The sequence below is a fragment of the Martes martes genome, assembly GCF_963455335.1.
Source record: "Martes martes genome assembly, chromosome: 8".
Taxonomy (NCBI): domain Eukaryota; kingdom Metazoa; phylum Chordata; class Mammalia; order Carnivora; family Mustelidae; genus Martes; species Martes martes.
This window is the reverse complement of record NC_137895.1, coordinates 54,459,941-54,477,709: the sequence shown is the minus strand read 5'-3', so window position 1 is coordinate 54,477,709 and position 17,769 is coordinate 54,459,941. Positions and strand designations below refer to the sequence as shown.

General features: G+C 35.4%; 2 protein-coding genes across 2 annotated transcripts; both read left to right on the top strand.

The window, feature by feature from the left end:
* Positions 1-13,524: 13,524 nt before the first annotated feature.
* Positions 13,525-14,520, top strand: TAS2R9 (taste 2 receptor member 9; the record flags this gene model as incomplete). Its single annotated transcript, XM_080810225.1, has 1 exon — positions 13,525-14,520. The coding sequence occupies one exon, from the start codon at positions 13,525-13,527 to the stop codon at positions 14,518-14,520; it is 996 nt and encodes a 331-aa protein (XP_080666351.1).
* Positions 14,521-16,361: 1,841 nt separating this feature from the next.
* Positions 16,362-17,291, top strand: TAS2R8 (taste 2 receptor member 8; the record flags this gene model as incomplete). Its single annotated transcript, XM_080810145.1, has 1 exon — positions 16,362-17,291. The coding sequence occupies one exon, from the start codon at positions 16,362-16,364 to the stop codon at positions 17,289-17,291; it is 930 nt and encodes a 309-aa protein (XP_080666271.1).
* Between the last annotated feature and the right edge of the window lie 478 nt (positions 17,292-17,769).

Here is a 17,769-nt window from a genome sequence, read left to right as displayed (position 1 = left end):
GACGATTCGGTGGCTTTGTCACCTTCCTGACCCTGTGATGTCTTCTTCCCACACACCTCCTGGTGGAAAACCAGCTTGGAGACTATTTTCACTGTTAGGGTTATGATGGTGAGAATAAGTACCTAAAACAAGAGTTTGCACTGTGCTTTGCCTGACTTCCTTGAACCACTGAGAGCCTTTCACCAAGAAGACCCATAGAGACAGAAAGCAAGACAAAGGGAATCGTAATCAGCCTTGATATTTAGAACATGGATGTAAGAGTCAGAGACAGAAGTGTGTGTTTTGAGTGTGCAATTTTAATTCTTTAAAAGATCACTTTTACTCTCACTGTTTAAATCTTAATTTGTGTGTAATTGGATGTGTTTGGTGTGATAGAGATAGTAGTAGATGCTCGGTAAGAAGGAGCTAGGAAACACAGCCTACATGGGGGTCCGCGCATCAGAGCCCTGATGAAGGAGTCTTTATATTTCAAACCCACTGACTGGAGATGAAGCAGAATCACGAACCAACTGGAGCTGAGCAAAACTTTTGCTAGAAGTACAGATCCAAAGGACTCAACATGGTCCCTGAGTTATGCTGAGGGACACAAGATTGAATCCGGGATGAATCAATATGAAGTAGGAGACGTTCTGCTTTAAGCTCTTACATATATTTAAGTTCATACACACAAACTCACACTCACAGATGTATTTCAAATGCTGATTTTATTAAGAGAATATTTATGTCCAACCCAGAGTGTGAACCAAGTAACTTATTTTGGTCACTTGCAGAAGTGCTTTGATCTTATACTATGACCTGAGGTCTAGAAGATTTCTAAATATAAGTGCTTAATTCATTCAAATAGTTTTTGAACACTAACTTTGCTAGGGGCTGAGGCTATAGTACTGAACAAGAGGCCAGCATAAGGAATAAGATATTCTAGTAGAAAAGCAAATAAATAGCAAATAATAACTTAGACAATTTTATTTGTGGAGTTGTGAAAGAAAAGCTAAAGGATACTAAATAATTGATCTGACTTGGTCCTGGGAAAAGAGAAGGTGCCACTGAGGTTGAAATGCTTTTGTTTTTGTGTTTGAGCTCTGAATAATGCCCAAGAGTAAGGTGGGCAGAGTAGGAGAGATTTGGGGTGGGGAACATGCAAATGCATAGGAGTTGAAGCAAGAAGGAGTAGAGGGCATTGCAGGAACTAAAGGTCCAATATGGCTAGTATAGAGTGCAGTATTTGAAATTATTTTTTAAGAAAAACTCCAATATGGAAGAATTTGATATTTTCCTTGCAGAATTGAGAAGTTGCCCTGCAGAAATAGTAAATTAATATTTTTTCCACTTTATTTTATTTTATTTTTTTTCAGTGTTCCAAAATTCATTGTTTATGCACCTCACTCAGTGCTCCATGCAATGTGTGCCCTCCTTACTACTCACCACCAGGCTCACCCAACCCCCCAAACCCCTTCCTTCCAAAACCTTCAATTTGTTTCCTAAGTCCACAGTCTCTCATGGTTTGTCTCCCTCTCTGATTTCCCCCAACTTCCTTCTCCTGTCCATCTCCCAATGTCCTCCGTGTTATTCCTTATGCTCCACAAGTGTAAATTAATATTTTGATAGTGAAAAAAATAACCCATCCTAATTTCAATCTCAAAATCATTCAAGATTATTATGCCTACAGTTGTTACTTTGATCACAAAACATCTTTCAATTTACATATATTTGATTACTAATGAGGTTAAGCATTTTACAGAATTAATTAACCAATGGGATATAATTTTGGGCAATTATTCATTTGTTTTCTTTCCATTTTTTCATGCCTTATGGCGTTTCTTACTAATATTGACACTTAATATATTAACATCATGCCATATATGTGTTATGATCTTTCTTAATTTGTATTTAGTAAAAAACTTAGTTTGTGGTGTTTCGGGAAATGTTTGTAATTTATGTGAACTTAAATCCACTTGTTTCCCTTTATGACTTATTTTCTACTGCTATTTTTACAAAAATTTGGTTTGGTTTTATTGATACATATTCCTTTGATCATAAATCCAGTTTTTGTCTGATTATAAAATGAAACAGTTTTACTGCATCTAAAATTAAAAACACAGAAAGGCATGAAGGAGAAATTAAGATTGTGCATATTTTTAAAACTCAACTAATTACTGTTAACGTGTTTCTACATAGATCTCAAATTAAATTTCAAAATAAATAGGAATAAATTCATAGGTATGTTGCTTAAAATCTGTTTAATTATATTTATATGTAGTCTAGATGTATAGATCCTTTATATATAAATAGTGGGACTGTAGATGATTTTTGTTTTCTTACTATAGTCTTCTGTAAATTTCTAAATTTTCTATAATTTAAACATTAATTATTGTAATCAGGAAAATATAACTAAATAAAAAGCAAGGTACCTGTATAAAATGTGTTTAGTTAACTTTCCTTGAGAAATGATGAAAAGAGCATTCCCCAGAGTTTTTGTAAACTCTGTAAGTATTAACTCCAAATGTCTGCTGCCTTGGCAGGTCTGATAATTTAGTTTATCTTTTTATTTTTTTTTAACTTTTGTTCATTAGAAAGGTGTAAAATTTTTTAATTGAAGTATAGTTGAAATATAATATAAAATTAGTTTCAGGTGTACAACACAGTGATTCAACAATTATATATACAATATAAAATACTCACCACCAAAAGTGTATTATGGCATTATGGACTGTATTCACTATACTGTACTTCACATTCCAGTGATTTATTTATTTTATAACTGGGAGTTTGTACCTCCAAATCCCCTTCACCCACATCGCCCTCCCCTTTGGCAACCTCCAGTTGGTTCTCCATATTTATGAGTCTGTTTCTTTCTTTGTTGTGTTGTGTACTGACTCTTGATTATGACTCTTGGTTGTTGTGTATTTTGTGATTCTATTTTGAATTTGGTTTCATTAGAACTTTATCTGCGTCCTTACGGTGCGTTCTGCCAGAAAGGATTTAACTTTCCTTGCAAGGCTGACTGGCTTGTACTTCTTTAAACTAAAATTTCAGTTAATATTTTTTTAAATTTTATTTTATTTTTCAGTGTTCCAAGATTCATTGTTTATGCACCACACCCAGTGCTCCATGCAATACGTGCCCTCCTTAATACTCACCACCAGGCTCACCCAACCCCCACCCCCTCCTTTCCAAAACCCTCAGTTTGTTTTTCAGAGTCCACAGTCTCTCATGGTTCATCTCCCCCTTTGATTTCCCCCAACTCACTTCTCCTCTCCTTCACCCAATGTCCTCTGTGTTATTTCTTATGCTCCACAAGTAAGTGAAACCATATGATAATTGACTCTCTCTGCTTGACTTATTTCACTCAGCATAATCTCTTCCAGTCCCATCCATTCTACACAGATAGTACAAATTCTGGTTGCAAATAGACGTATGTACAAGTGTTTTTTTGGAAAATCTCAGAATAACAAATCTTTTACATTCTCCCTTCATTCAGTATGCTTGACAGGTAAATACCCCTAATTTTAACCTTTTGCTGGACATACAATATTTTTTCATTCGCTTTTAAGGAATTGCCTTTCAGGAGTCCTGGTTAATTGATAGCATTCAATCTCACTTCTAACCTCGGAGAGGCCCAAGCTAGACCCATTATCCAGCCTGTGCATGGTCCTTCAAAATGTATGAAGTTGAAAATGCCCCCCCAAACCTTACTTACAGCATTTCTTTTTCCTTTCAAAATTTGCAATATCTCACTATTTTTGGCAACTGAGGATATTTAAAAAAATTTTCCTAGCAACTAAGTCATACACTTAATGTAATTCTGAAGACTTGTTTTTCTCTATTTTTGTGTATTTGAACTGGAAGTATTTCTCTAGACATCTTGTTTGGCATACTCTTGAAAGCAAAAGTTTTTTTTTTTAATTTAAAAAATTTTTTAATTTTAATTGTTTTTTGCATTTTTCTGGTTTTTTTTTTTTTCTGGATTTTTCTTTTCCTCCTCCTCCTCCCCCTCCTCCTCCTCCTCCTCCTTAGTCTTCTTCTTGTAAATACATCCAAAGGTATATTTTTTTGCCTAAGTATTTTTTTAGATACATTCTGCAGTGTTGGCACATAGTTCTCATATTTTTCAATCAGCTCTTCAAAGAGTTTTAAAATATTCCTTGTTTATCTTCTGATATCAGTCCGATGTTCCCACTCCGCTTTACCTGCCCACTATTCCTTGTAATTTCCATTTAATTTAAGAGTTAAGGGAATAATTTTCTAGTTAGAAGAGATTTATAAAGGAAGTTTTGTATTGCTATTTTATTTTATAGAAGTGGGGTCAGGCAACATACTTATATGATACTTGGCCTAGAATAAGATTTATTTGGCTTAATATATGATCTGTTTTGGTGAATGAAAGGAGTTTGATGGTGTTAAAGTCAAATTTACTTACATGAGATGAACCATATTAATGATATTGCTTCTCTATATCTGTGTTTTTTATATGTTAATTTGTGATAGTTAATATACATTCATTCACAATTACTGAATGGTTGATTGATAATTCTTTTATTTGTAGCTGCATTTAACTTGAAGCAATATTTTAATAATTGTGCTTGTGTTCATGGTCATTACTTTTATTATTATTTTTACTTATATTAAAAATCCTGCTTGGTACTCTTGTAGTTTTTTGCTCTAACTTTTCTTTTGTCCATGTTAAAAATCACTAATTTTGTTACTTTACTTCATATTTGATTATTACGTGTTTTCTATCTATGTATTTTCAACATTTCTACACTTTTCTTTTATTGACTCTTGTGGGAAACAAATATCTGATTTTTGGTGCTTTGTTTAATATTAGAATCTCAAAATTATGGTAATCGAGTGAACCCTTTTATATTTACTATAACTGCAATTATATTAATTTTTTATCTTCCCATTCCTCTTTTTTTTCAATTTTTCATCCTTTCTTCTAGTTTTCTTTCCCTCCTTTCCTATGTTCTATTGATACTACAGTTTCATGTGCTGGTCTAAAAATATCTTTATCTTCATGTCACCTGGTCAGTTGGTTAAGCATCTGACTCTTGATTTCAGCTCAGGTCATGATCTCAGGGTTGTGGGATTGAGCCCAGCATCAGGCTCCCCACTTAAGATTCTCTCTCTCTCCCTCTCCCTCCACTCCTCCCCACTCACTCATGAACTCTCTCTCTCAAAAAATAAAATCAAATAAAAATCTTCATCTCATCCCTATCAAAATCCCATCCATTTTTTTAAAGAAATAGAACAAATAATCCTAAAATTTATATGGAACCAGAAAAGACTTCGAATAGCCAAAGGAATACTGAAAAAGAAAGCCAAAGTCGGGGACATCACAATTCCAGACTTCAAGCTCTATTACAAAGCTGTCATCATCAAGACAGTGTGGTACTGGCACAAAAACAGACATATAGATCAATGGAACAGAATAGAGAGCCCAGAAATAGACCCTCAACTCTATGATCAACTGATCTTCGACAAAGCAGGAAGGAATGTCCAATGGAAAAAAGACAGCCTCTTCAACGAATGGTGCTGGGAAAATTGGACAGCCACATGCAGAAAAATGAAATTGGACCATTTCCTTACACCACACATGAAAATAGATTCAAAATGGATGAAGGACCTCAATGTGAGAAAGGAATCCATCAAAATCCTTGAGGAGAACACAGGCAGCAACCTCTTTGACCTCAACCGCAGCAACTTCTTCCTAGGAACATCGCCAAAGGCAAGGGAAGCAAGGGCAAAAATGAACTATTGGGATTTCATCAAGATCCAAGGCTTTTGCACAGCAAAGGAAACAGTTAACAAAACCAAAAGAAAACTGACAGAATGGGAGAAGATATTTGCAAACGACATATCAGATCAAGGGCTAGTATCCAAAATCTATAAAGAGCTTAGCAAACTCAACACCCAAAGAACAAATAATCCAATCAAGAAATGGGCAGAGGACATGAACAGACATTTCTGCAAATAAGACATCCAGATGGCCAATAGACACATGAAAAAATGCTCCACATCACTTGGCATCAGGGAAATACAAATCAAAAACACAATGAGATACCACCTCACACCAGTCAGAATGGCTAAAATTAACAAGTCAAGAAATGACAGATGCTGGCAAGGATGCGGAGAGAGGGGAACCCTCCTACACTGCTGGTGGGAATGCAAGCTGGTGCAACCACTCTGGAAAACAGTGTGGAGGTTCCTCAAAAAACTGAAAATAGAGCTACCCTATGACTCAGCAATTGCACTACTGGGTATATATCCTAAAGATACAAATGTGGTACTCCAAAGGGGCACATGCACCCGAATGTTTATAGCAGCAATGTCCACAATAGCCAAACTATGGAAAGAACCTAGATGTCCATCAACAGATGACTGGATAAAGAAGATGTGGTATATATACACAATGGAATACTATGCAGTCATCAAAAGAAATGAAATCTTGCCATTTGCGACGACGTGGATGGAACTAGAGGGTGTTATGCTTAGCAAAATAAGTCAATCGGAGAAAGACAACTATCATATGATCTCTTTGATATGAGGAAGTGGAGATGCAATGTGGGGGGGTTGGGGGGAGGTAGGAAAAGAAAAAATGAAAAGATAGGATTGGGAGGGAGACAAACCATAAAAGACTCAATCTCAAAAAACAGACTGAGGGTTGCTGGGGGGAGGGGGGACGGGAGAGGGTGGTAGGGATATGGACATTGGGGAGGGTATGTGCTATGATGAGTGCTGTGAAATGTGTAAACCTAGTGATTCACAGACCTGTACCCCTGGGGATAAAAATACATTATATGTTTATTAAAATAAATAAAAAAAAATCTTCATCTCAAGTAAAATGGAAGTTTAGCTTATCAACTTCTCATCTTTCCTATGTGCATATTTTTATGGTTTGCAGTTTCCAGTTTTAAAATTTATATTCTTATTTAAAATGTCTTTTTATTATGGTAAAATATATACAACAAAAAATATACACTCTTAACTGTTTCAAGTGTACAATTCTGTCACGTTAACTACACTCACAATGCTGTGCAGTCTTTTTTTTTTTTTAAGATCTTATTTATTTATTTGACAGACAAAGATCACAAGTAGGCAGAGAGGCAGGCAGAGAGAGAGGAGGAAACAGGCTCCCTGCTGAGCAGAGAGCCCGATGTGGGACTCTATCCCAGGACCCTGGGATCATGACCTGAGCCGAAAGCAGAGGCTTTAACCCACTGAGCCACCCAGGGTCCCAATGCTGTGCAGTCTTAAAAAGATTCTTCTCCTGATAAGTTGTTTTAACATCTTTGTTAAAAATCAATTTACCATATGTGTATGGGTTTATTTCAGGACTCTCAACTCTATTGTGTTGGTACATGTGTCTATCTTTATGTCAGTACCATACAGTTGACTACTGTAGCTTTGTAATAAGTCTTAAAAAACAGTAAGTGTTGAGTCTTCCAACTTTGTTCTTTTTTTAAAAAATTATTTAGATATTCAGTATCCTTTGTAATTCCATATGAACTTGAGGATCAGTTTTTCTGTTTCTGAGAAAAAAAAGCCTCTGGGAATTTCTGGTAGGTATTTCACTGAATCTATACATCACTTTGGGTAGTATTGACATCTTTTTTTTTTTTAAGATTTTATTTATTTATTTGACAGACAAAGATCACAAGTAGGTAGAGAGGCAGGCAGAGAAAGAGGGAGAAGCAGGCTCCCTGCTGAGCAGAGAACCTGATGCGGGACTCGATCCCAGGACCCTGAGATCATGATCTGAGCCAAAGGCAGAGTCTTAACCCACTGAGCCACTCAGGCGCCCCTGGGTAGTATTGACATCTTAACAATATTAAGTCTTCTTATCCATAAATCTCTGTCTTATCTTTCTATTTATTTGTGTCTTCTTTAATTTCTTTCAGCAATACTTTATAGTTTTTAGCATATAAGTCTCTTGCTTCCTTGGTTAAATTTATTTCTAGGCATTTTATTCTTTTGTATGTTATTGTAAACAGAACAATTTTTTAAATTTACTTTTAAGATTGTTTATTGTAGTGGTATATAGAAACAGCACATTTTGTGTGTATACCTTCCAACTAGAGTTTTATTTTCATAGTAAATTGATGTTCACCATAACTTTACATAGATTTCCATCATAAACTTTATAAAATTCCTTACTAAATTTAACTCCACATACGTCATATAGGTTTCTTCTCACTCTGCTTCAGTTTTTGCTAATGCATCCTCCAAAAAACTTCTTTGAAAAAAGGTCTATGTGTTGTAAACATTCTGAAACCTATATACCTGAGAATATTTTCATTTAACTTGCACATTTAAATGAGTCATCAAATAGATATAAACATTCCTTTGTGTTTACATGGATGTACTGTTAGTTTCATTTTATTTATGCCATTGTGAAGGAAACAAAAGAGAAACCTGTTGTATCAGCATCAGAAGATGTAATTAGCATTAGTACTGAATGAATAAAAGAACAAAAAACTGCATAAGAAAAAAACTTACTGGGACACCTGGGTGGCTCAGTTGGTTGAGAAGCTGCCTTTGGCTCAGGTCATGATCCCAGCGTCCTGGGATCGAGTCCCATATCGGGCTCCTTGCTTGGTCGGGAGCCTGCTTCTCCCTCTGCCTCTGCCTGTGCTCGCTCACTCTCTCTCCCTCTCGCTCTCTGACAAATAAATAAATAAAATCTAAAAAAAAAAAAAAAAAAAAAAGAAAAAAACTTACTAACTCCATTGTTAGTTTATACATCTTCAGTAAATAATAAATAAATTGCTGAACCATCACTATTATATTGCCATATTAGATTTCATATAACTATCATGAACCTTGGAATTTGTATAAACATAGGGAATTGTAATTAAGATGCGTCAAGAAAGACTCTATAGGAAAACAATTTGATAAAAGTGTCATGATTTTTTTGAATTGACAGGAAATTCAATAATAGTATCTAATATAAGACTTCATTAATCATAACACTTCTATGAGGTAGATATTATTTTTAGCCATGTTTTACACGTGAAAAGAGTTGAACACAAATGTCATCAAAATTTTGATATTAACTAATTGGTACTAGTGAGTTATTTTGCTCAGAAAATTAGTTACAGAAACTACTTCTTGACACTAATAACTATACTTTAACAAGTATGCAAAGGACAATAATTCACAAAATTTTTTACTTTAAATATTCTTTCAGTTCATAAATTCTTGAAAAACTTTGGTCAATGCCTTTCAATATGAAACAGCAATAGATGATATTCTGATCCAATTATTTTGAATAAAGGTGAAATAAATGAGACTCTTTTGATTTTTTCCATTCTGTTCTGTTTATATTCTGTTCTTAGAACATACATATAACTTCTTTATAGAAGAGTTTCTTGGGGTGCCTGGGTGGCTCAGTGGGTCAGAGCCTCTGCCATCAGCTCCAGGTCATGATCCCAGAGTCCTGGGATGGAGCCCTGCATTAGGCTCTCTGCTCAGCAGGGAGCCTGCTCCCCCCCGCACCCCCTCTTTGACTGCCTGTCTACTTGTGATCTCTGTCTGTCAAATAAATAAATAAATAAATAAGAGTTTCTCAATGAATCAAAATCTATTGTATTTAATTTTAGTTTTCCCCAAGTTCTAATCTTTGGTTAAATCTGTTCTCTTTTTAGCCACAGTATATAAATTTACAATGTTTTTGTAATATCTTATATTTCCTTAAATATTTCTGAAAAACGCTGGCTAGAGGGTATTATGCTTAGCAAAATGAGTCAAAGAAAGACAAATATTTCACTCATATGTGTAATTTAAGAAACAAAACATGTGAACCTAGTGGAAGGAAGAGAAAAATAAAATAGGATGAAAAAAAAGAGAGGGGGGAAAAAAACCATGAGAGACTCTTAACTATAGGGAACAAACTGAGGGTTACTGGAGAGGATAGAGGTGGGGGTGGGGTAACTGGGTGATGGGCATTAAGGAGGGGACTTGATGTGGTGAGCACTGAGTGTTGTCTGAAACTGATGAATCACTGGATTCTATCTCTGCAATGAACAATACAGTATATGTTAATTAAATTGAACTTAAATAAAAATTTTTATAAAGCAGGTCATAATAAACAAATAATTGGATCTCTGAAGAGAAAAAACAAAATAAAGAAATGAGCTAATACTTAAAAAGAACATTCAAGAAAGCTTTTTAAAAATAAATTATTTGAAAAAAATAAGATAAATAAAATGAATTACTTGAATTGAAGTCATATGTTGGAATGACAACATATATGAGAAAACCGATCCAGAAAGGTCAGCTTAGAGACATATGCTACTAATCACTGTAGGCTTTAAATGTGAAGATAAATGTCTCTGAGTTGACAGGCAAATATATACACTTTAATCTATCTGGATTTCTTTAAAATTCCATGTATTTTCATATTATTCACTTAAAAAAAGATTCTTCTGAGGACATCATAGTCTTCACTAGTCTGCCAAAGTAGTCCATGGTACAAAAAAGTTTAAGATTCCCTGAGTTCAAACAAAGAAGGTAAAGTGAACTGTCAGAAAAATGGATGAGAACATCAGGTTTTTGTGATAATTTACCATGAATTGCAGTGGACATGGTGAAGGATTTAGAGTGGGGAGGGAGATGAAATCAGCAAGTGATTCAATTTATGAGTTGTCTGAAAATAGGACAAGTATGGCAGCATTCTGTTGTTTTTCTTTTTTAAGATTTATTTATTCATTTGAGAGACAGAGAGGACATAGAGGGGGAGCGGCAGAGGGAGAGGGAGAAGCAGGGAGCCCGACGTGTGGCTGTATCCCAGGACCTGGAGATCATGACCTGAGCAGAAGGCAGTTAGATGCTTAACAATATGAGCCACCCAGGTGCCCCAGCATTCTGTTCTTGATACAGGTGGAAAGTATAGTCATTTGCCTGACTTGTCCATAAATAATCAGTAGTGAAACTAAGGAGAAAATATCAACAGAAAATGCAATATTCTGAAGAACGGTAAACAGTATTTCAACAAAGAAATGAAAATAAATTTAAAGAAACATCTGCCTATGTAAGTTTGTATTTTATCACTTCTGATAATAAGAGATGAGAGAAATAACCCAGGCCAATACGTTGAACCCAGAATCTACAAAGGGGCAGCTATATCAATACACTGACCCAGATGCAGTGTTATAATCTATCCTCTTTGGTCTAAAATCCATACAGTCCATTCTCACACATATTCTTGGAGGGTCTGCCAGTATAAATGAGTGAAATCTTGCAGTTCTTTAATCTGCAAGTAAGAGATGTTTTCCCCTTTTGTCAGACTTTGTAATCACCTTCCTCCTTTTCCTCCCCACATTGCCTGGAACATGCTGCATATGACTTTGGTTTTGGGTCTAGAGACAAAAATAGTGATTGAGGTGGATCTTAAGGAAAATAAGCATCACTTCGCATGCTAACTTTCCCAGATGAGGCTACTACATGGTTTTCAAACAAAGCAAGGCTGATTTCCTCTGACATGGGAGGGTGGACTGCTTCCACCAAAAAGGAAATTTGAGATTCTCAGGTTTATTGATCCAAGCGTACCTTGATCTCCTCATTCCCACTTTTCCCATCATTGCTCTAAATTTCATTTGATGAAACATGATGAGTCTGTGACTATATCTTATACAGGAATTCTCTTACGTACACAATTAACTTTTAGAGCTGACTTACCACTATAAAGAAATGATTCTTTCAGAGCCACCATAGATCTCTGGTTTTCAGACTGTCATGAGTTGAAAATATAAAATCTCAAGTTGTCACCAGTTCTCCTTATGCAGTTAGAAATAACTACTCCACTCACCATCCTTTTAGTCATTGCTCATGCATTAAAAGTCAAGAGCAGTAGCCACTTGATTTGCAAATACATAAGGGAAATTATTTCAGTAAAGGTGGCCTCTCAAGCAGGGGTACAAGATGGATTACCAAATCGATATTATTGAACCAAGTGGATACCCATCTTGATTCCATAAATCAAGTTGGAGCCATAGCTGACAAGATAGCCATGTATATATTGCCAAATTACTTTTAAAATTTTTTATTGTGAAAAAAAAGCAAACCATGAAAGTAACAGAAAATATCAGAAAAGTTCAATGGGGAAATTTTCTAACAATAACTCAAAATCCAGAACTCATAAACACTGATAAATATAACTATATGAAATTCGAAAACTTCTGCTTGCATTTTATAAAATAGAAGAAAAAACTAAAGACAAATGACAAAGTGGGGAAATACTGTCGATACAAATATGCTAATTTCTCTAATATATAAACACCACAGAAATTTATAAAAAGGTAGAAAAATGAGCAAAAATATAAACAGTCTACCAAAAAAAATTCAAATGACTTTTAAATATATGAAATGATACTTGACTCCTAACTCACCTAATGGGCTGGATTCTTCATCTGCAGTCCTGATACTCCATTGTCTGTTGTCACCAATATTCTTAAAACTCATGTGCAAATGATGTTGGACCTTTGCTTGAGATCATCACCTCAAGTCCTTTCCCTCTGACAGAGCAGCTTCTCCAGTCAGAGCAAAGCCTAGTAACCTCTAGCATACACGTTAAGTTAGTGAACTATTAAATTCAGTACGGGAGAACATTAATATATCTTGGTTTATTGTTTTATGGATTTAGATGCTATGTGTTTTAAATCGTGAAAAGTATACAAATAAAAAAAGTATACAAATAGTAAAAATGTGATTCAATATGTTTTGTCTTTGAAATCGGTATCCATTATCATAAAAGCATTATAAGGGATTATTATAAGGAAGATTGCACTCAGATTCTAATGTAAGCTACATACAAATACAGATTCTGAGGTCGAATTCTGAGTGATAACAGATACAACTGGAATATCTTCAGTGCTCAGACTTCCTTATCACGGGGCAAAAGAACTGGAAAGTCAAGTAACTGTCTTTATAAGAAAATTGAAAACCACTGCTTCCCTACCTGAGTTATCCTAACTAATGAAGTGAATACATTGCTACAAGGCTGAAATTAGTCACGTTAACTGTCTACATTTTAAATCCACAATTATTTTTTCAGCTCCAAAGCATGCATTTGCACCAAATGAACCATAATTTGGGGGTACTTTGTAAGTCATCAGAGATGGTAATGCTGCCACATCTCCAAATTAAATAGGATCCATATTTTCCAAGTAATTAATTTTTTCTTGAAGTTCCTGGTCAAAAGCTTAAATTCAACGACTCCAAAATACACAGAGCATAAAATGAGGAAGATTTGCAAATCCAAGAAATCAGATCCATTCCTATTTGCATCTTGGAGACTTTCAAGCATCACTGCACATGAAAGACATTACTGGCCAATCAATGAAGTCTTTAGGCAGTTCTCACTGGAGCAGAACTGGCAATCTCACTGACCTGGATCAAAGCCGACAAAGAGGACAGAAGAGACAACTGCAACATGACCTAAGTGACAGACATATATACCCTTCTTCACCGGTCAGCTGAAAGCCAATTCATCCTCAGTGATATCCCAAATCAGATCTCTCTGTTGACATGCTAAGTACAATGGAGGTAATATATACCATCTTGATCACTGGTGAATTGACTATAGGAGTTTGGGGAAATGGATTTATTGTACTGGTTAACTGTACTGGCTGGATCAAAAGGAGAGATATCTCCATGAATGACCTCATCTTGGTGAGCTTAGCCATCTCCAGAATCTGTTTGTTGTGTGTGATATCTTTAGATGTCTTTCTTATATGCATCTCTCCAGATACATATGCCGGTAGCAAGCTAATAAGCATTGTGGATGTTTTCTGGACACTTAGCAATCATTTAAGTGTCTGGTTTACTTCTTGCCTCAGCATCTTCTATTTACTGAAGATAGCCAATATATCCCACCCGCTTTTCCTCTGGCTGAAACTAAAGATTAACAGAGTCATCCTGGGGATTTTTCTGATGTCCTTCCTTAGCTGTATAATCATTAGTGTTTCAATGAATGAGGACTTCTGGGATCCCTTCAAAGTCAATCATAAGGAAAACATAACTTGGGAACCGAAAGTGAGTAAAATCCCAAGTGCTTTCAAACTGCTTATTCTGAACCTGGGCGTTATCATTCCCTTTGTTCTTTGCCTAACCTCATTTCTCTTACTACTTTTCTCCCTATTTAGACACACCAAGCAAATGAAACTTTATGCCACGGGGTCCAGAGACCCCAGCACAGAGGCCCACATGAGGGCCATAAAGGCAGTGATCATCTTTCTGCTTCTCTTCCTTATGTACTATGCAGTCTTTCTTATACTAACCTCTAGCTTACTGATTCCTCAGGGAGAATTAGTGGTGATGGTTGGTAGCATGATAGCTGTTATTTTCCCATCAAGCCATTCATTCATCCTGATAATGGGGAACAGCAAACTGAGGGAGGCTTTTCTCCAAGTGCTAAGGGTTGTGAAGCGTTTCCACAAAGGAAGGAAACCTTTTGTTCTGCAGAGAATCCTGAATACAAGGAGAAAGAAATCAACAAAAGATCCTCTCCCTTCTCCCAATTAATTACATTCAGTTTTTATAGATGCTATTAGAAATCATTAATATCTATATCTATAATTATTCTAAATTTTCCTTTGTGTTCCTTCACATTTCTGTCTTGTTTAACTTTAAATCAAATGTTATTGAGTCACGTATATTTCTTTGCCTTTGCAAGAAAAAATGAATCCAAACCCCATGCTAACATTTCATATCATCGCCTAAATGCAAAGAGATTCTACTTCTTTCTGTCTGGTAAAGGTCTTGAACTCAAAAAGTAGAAGAATTTTAGGCAAATAGGGTGCAGGGAAGAGATTTTAAAATATATTAGTCCTTCCTATAAAATCAATCATGTAAAACCTGTCTACTTTGTGCTGGAAGTCAGTACTTATCTTATCTGCCCTGTCTTCTCCATTTCAAAGTGGTTCATCCTCATATGGAGGGAGAAAGGACACTCTGGTGAGATCCACCCTAGGGTGAAGTACAATGGTTGAAAACGGGGGTGATCTCAAGAAAAGTTTGACCAGGAAAGGGGACAAGGGGACAAGGGATGTACACTCAGAAATATGCATATTGAAACCACCCTAGTCAGTTTTAGGAGTCAGTTCTCAAAGATTCTTTGGAATGTTTTCTTTCTTTTCTTTTCTTTTTTTTTTTTACTCAAGAATCTTTGACATGTCTTTTTTTTTCTTTAGCATCATTCTCTCTTCTTTTCTGTTTCTTGTAACATTTTAAAGACAACTAGGTTTCCTTAAATTATTAATTTCATGCTTTCTTATTACACACTATGCGTGCATAAGAAATAGGAAAAATAGTATATATGTTTCTTACATTATAGAAATACTTAAATATAGTTAGAAGAACCTTAGTTTATGTGATTTGTATTACCTAGATTTAAATTTTTTGTGGGTTGGTTCTCCCAAGAAAGAATAAATCAATTTAATAGTAGAATTAGTCCTATTCCCTGGAAATATAATTCAGTAAATATTTTCTTAAAAGAGATTGCTCCATCTAGAGAAATGACTACAAGGTAGAATGTGAGATTATAAATCTTATAAAAGGGTTTGATTGTAAATAGAGTAATTTAAAATATGTTTTCTTAATTTTACGTGAAAATGTTCCTTATCCAAGAATGACATTTCAGGAAGTGAATTGTCATGGACAGCATTTCCCATATTGAATAAAACTAAACATAGCAAATCTTTATCTAGAACCTTTCACTTTTATTTTAAAAAGTCCATTGAGAAAAAAATGTTTAGTAAATATTGCCATGTGCCTGTCTAATAACAGTCATTTATAATTCCATTTGTATCAGAGCCTTCGTTAATTAACCACTTATATGAAAACAAAATTATTATCCTCTGACTGAAAGTTAATTTTCTACAACTGACTGTACGGATCATTTCCAAAATCAAAATTAATTTCCACTAGGGAACCTGACTTTTGATTAATTTATAAATATGGTGAAGAAAATGTACTTTCATTTATACATTGTGAATTTTATGGAATACATGTTTTTGTTTGCTTTCTGTGGCTCTGTATTCAAAATTCAATTTGACAGGACAAAGTACACAGAACTTAAGAGCAAGAAGCTTTTTGCAAATTCATGAAATATAATCTCTTTTAATATGTATGAGAGCAGTTTCAACCCAGCATTTCCCTTATCATTCACTAAAGGGTGATGGCTATAATTTGCCTGAGCTCAAAGCTAGTCAAACTGTTTGGAGCAACCATTTGGTTTAGTCCTCATGAATGGAGAAGCAATTCTATTTCAAAAGAAAGTTTCTTACTTCTGGAATGATATCAAAGTCAAAATAATGGATGAGATGATGCCTGTCTGCAGTGATATTGGTGATATCCCTACCAACATGCTCAGTATGGAAGACAACATCTTTGTGATCATTATAACTGGAGAATTCATAATAGGAATGTTGGGGAATGTATACATTGGACTAGTAAACTGGATTGACTGGATTAAGAAGAAAAAGATTTCCTCAATTGACTATATCCTCACCAGTCTAGCCATCTCCAGAATCTGTTTGCTTTGTATATTGATACTAAATGTCATCATAATGGTATGCTACCCAGATTTTTATGAAAATTATAAACTACAAGCATTCATTAGTATCTTCTGGACACTCACCAACTACTTAAGTACGTGGTTTGCCACCTGCCTCAACGTCTTCTATTTGCTCAAGATAGCCAATTTCTCCCATCCACTTTTTCTCTGGCTAAAGCGAAGAATAGACAGAGTGATTCACTGGATTCTGCTGGGTTGTTTGGCCATTTCGTCTTTGATCAGCCTTATACTAGCAATGACACCAAATTATGATCATGAGTTTCATAAAATTGTAAATCCTAAAAGAAACTGCACTGAAATGTTCAATGTGAGTAAAAGTCAGTACTTCCACTCATTGATTCTCTTTAACCTCTTGGCAGTTGTCCCATGTACTGTGTCATTGATCTCATTTTTCCTTTTAGTTATGTCCCTATGGAGACATATCAAACAAATGAAACTCAGCGTTACAGGCTGCGGAGACCCTAGCACAGAGGCCCATGTGGGAGCCATGAAAACTATGACTTCATTTCTCTTCCTCCTTTTTGTATACTATGGGGCTTCTCTTTTGGCGACTTTTAGCTACCTTATGAAAGAAAGCAAGTTAGTTGTGATGTTAGGAGAAATGATAGCCATTCTCTATCCTTCTGGTCATTCACTTATTTTAATTATTAGAAATAACAAGCTGAGGCAGACATCTATCAGGATGCTGAGATATGGGAGAACATTCTGCATGATGTAAAATCTTAGCTTTATAAATGGGGTTTGCTAATAAAAAATACATTTTCATTTTTCCCAGTTATCCTGTTTATTTCGGGTACACGTCTTTAAGTGTTCTTGAGACCTGTTGGCACATGAGTACATATATCCCTTTGTCTGTGTAACTTCAGATTCTCATCCTCAGACGCCCTTTCCTCCAAGAGTTTGAGAGGTCACACTTCCCTTGTTGCCTTCTTACTGCAGATGTTCGTCATGTACTGCCTAATTAAGTTCCTTTAAGATTTTACATAGGCCCATGATAAAGAGCACTGAATTGCACTAATTGCTTTTTCATTATTTTCCTGTCATATACTTTTTTCATTGCTGGCCCTTAATTTTGCTCACTTCATGGCTCTGTCAAGTCACTCCCCTTTGGCTTACTAACTAGGAGTTCAGATTTCCCCTGTTTCATCTCTGGTTCGGTGTCCCAGTTATGTATCTGTCTCCTTCCAAGTGAGTGA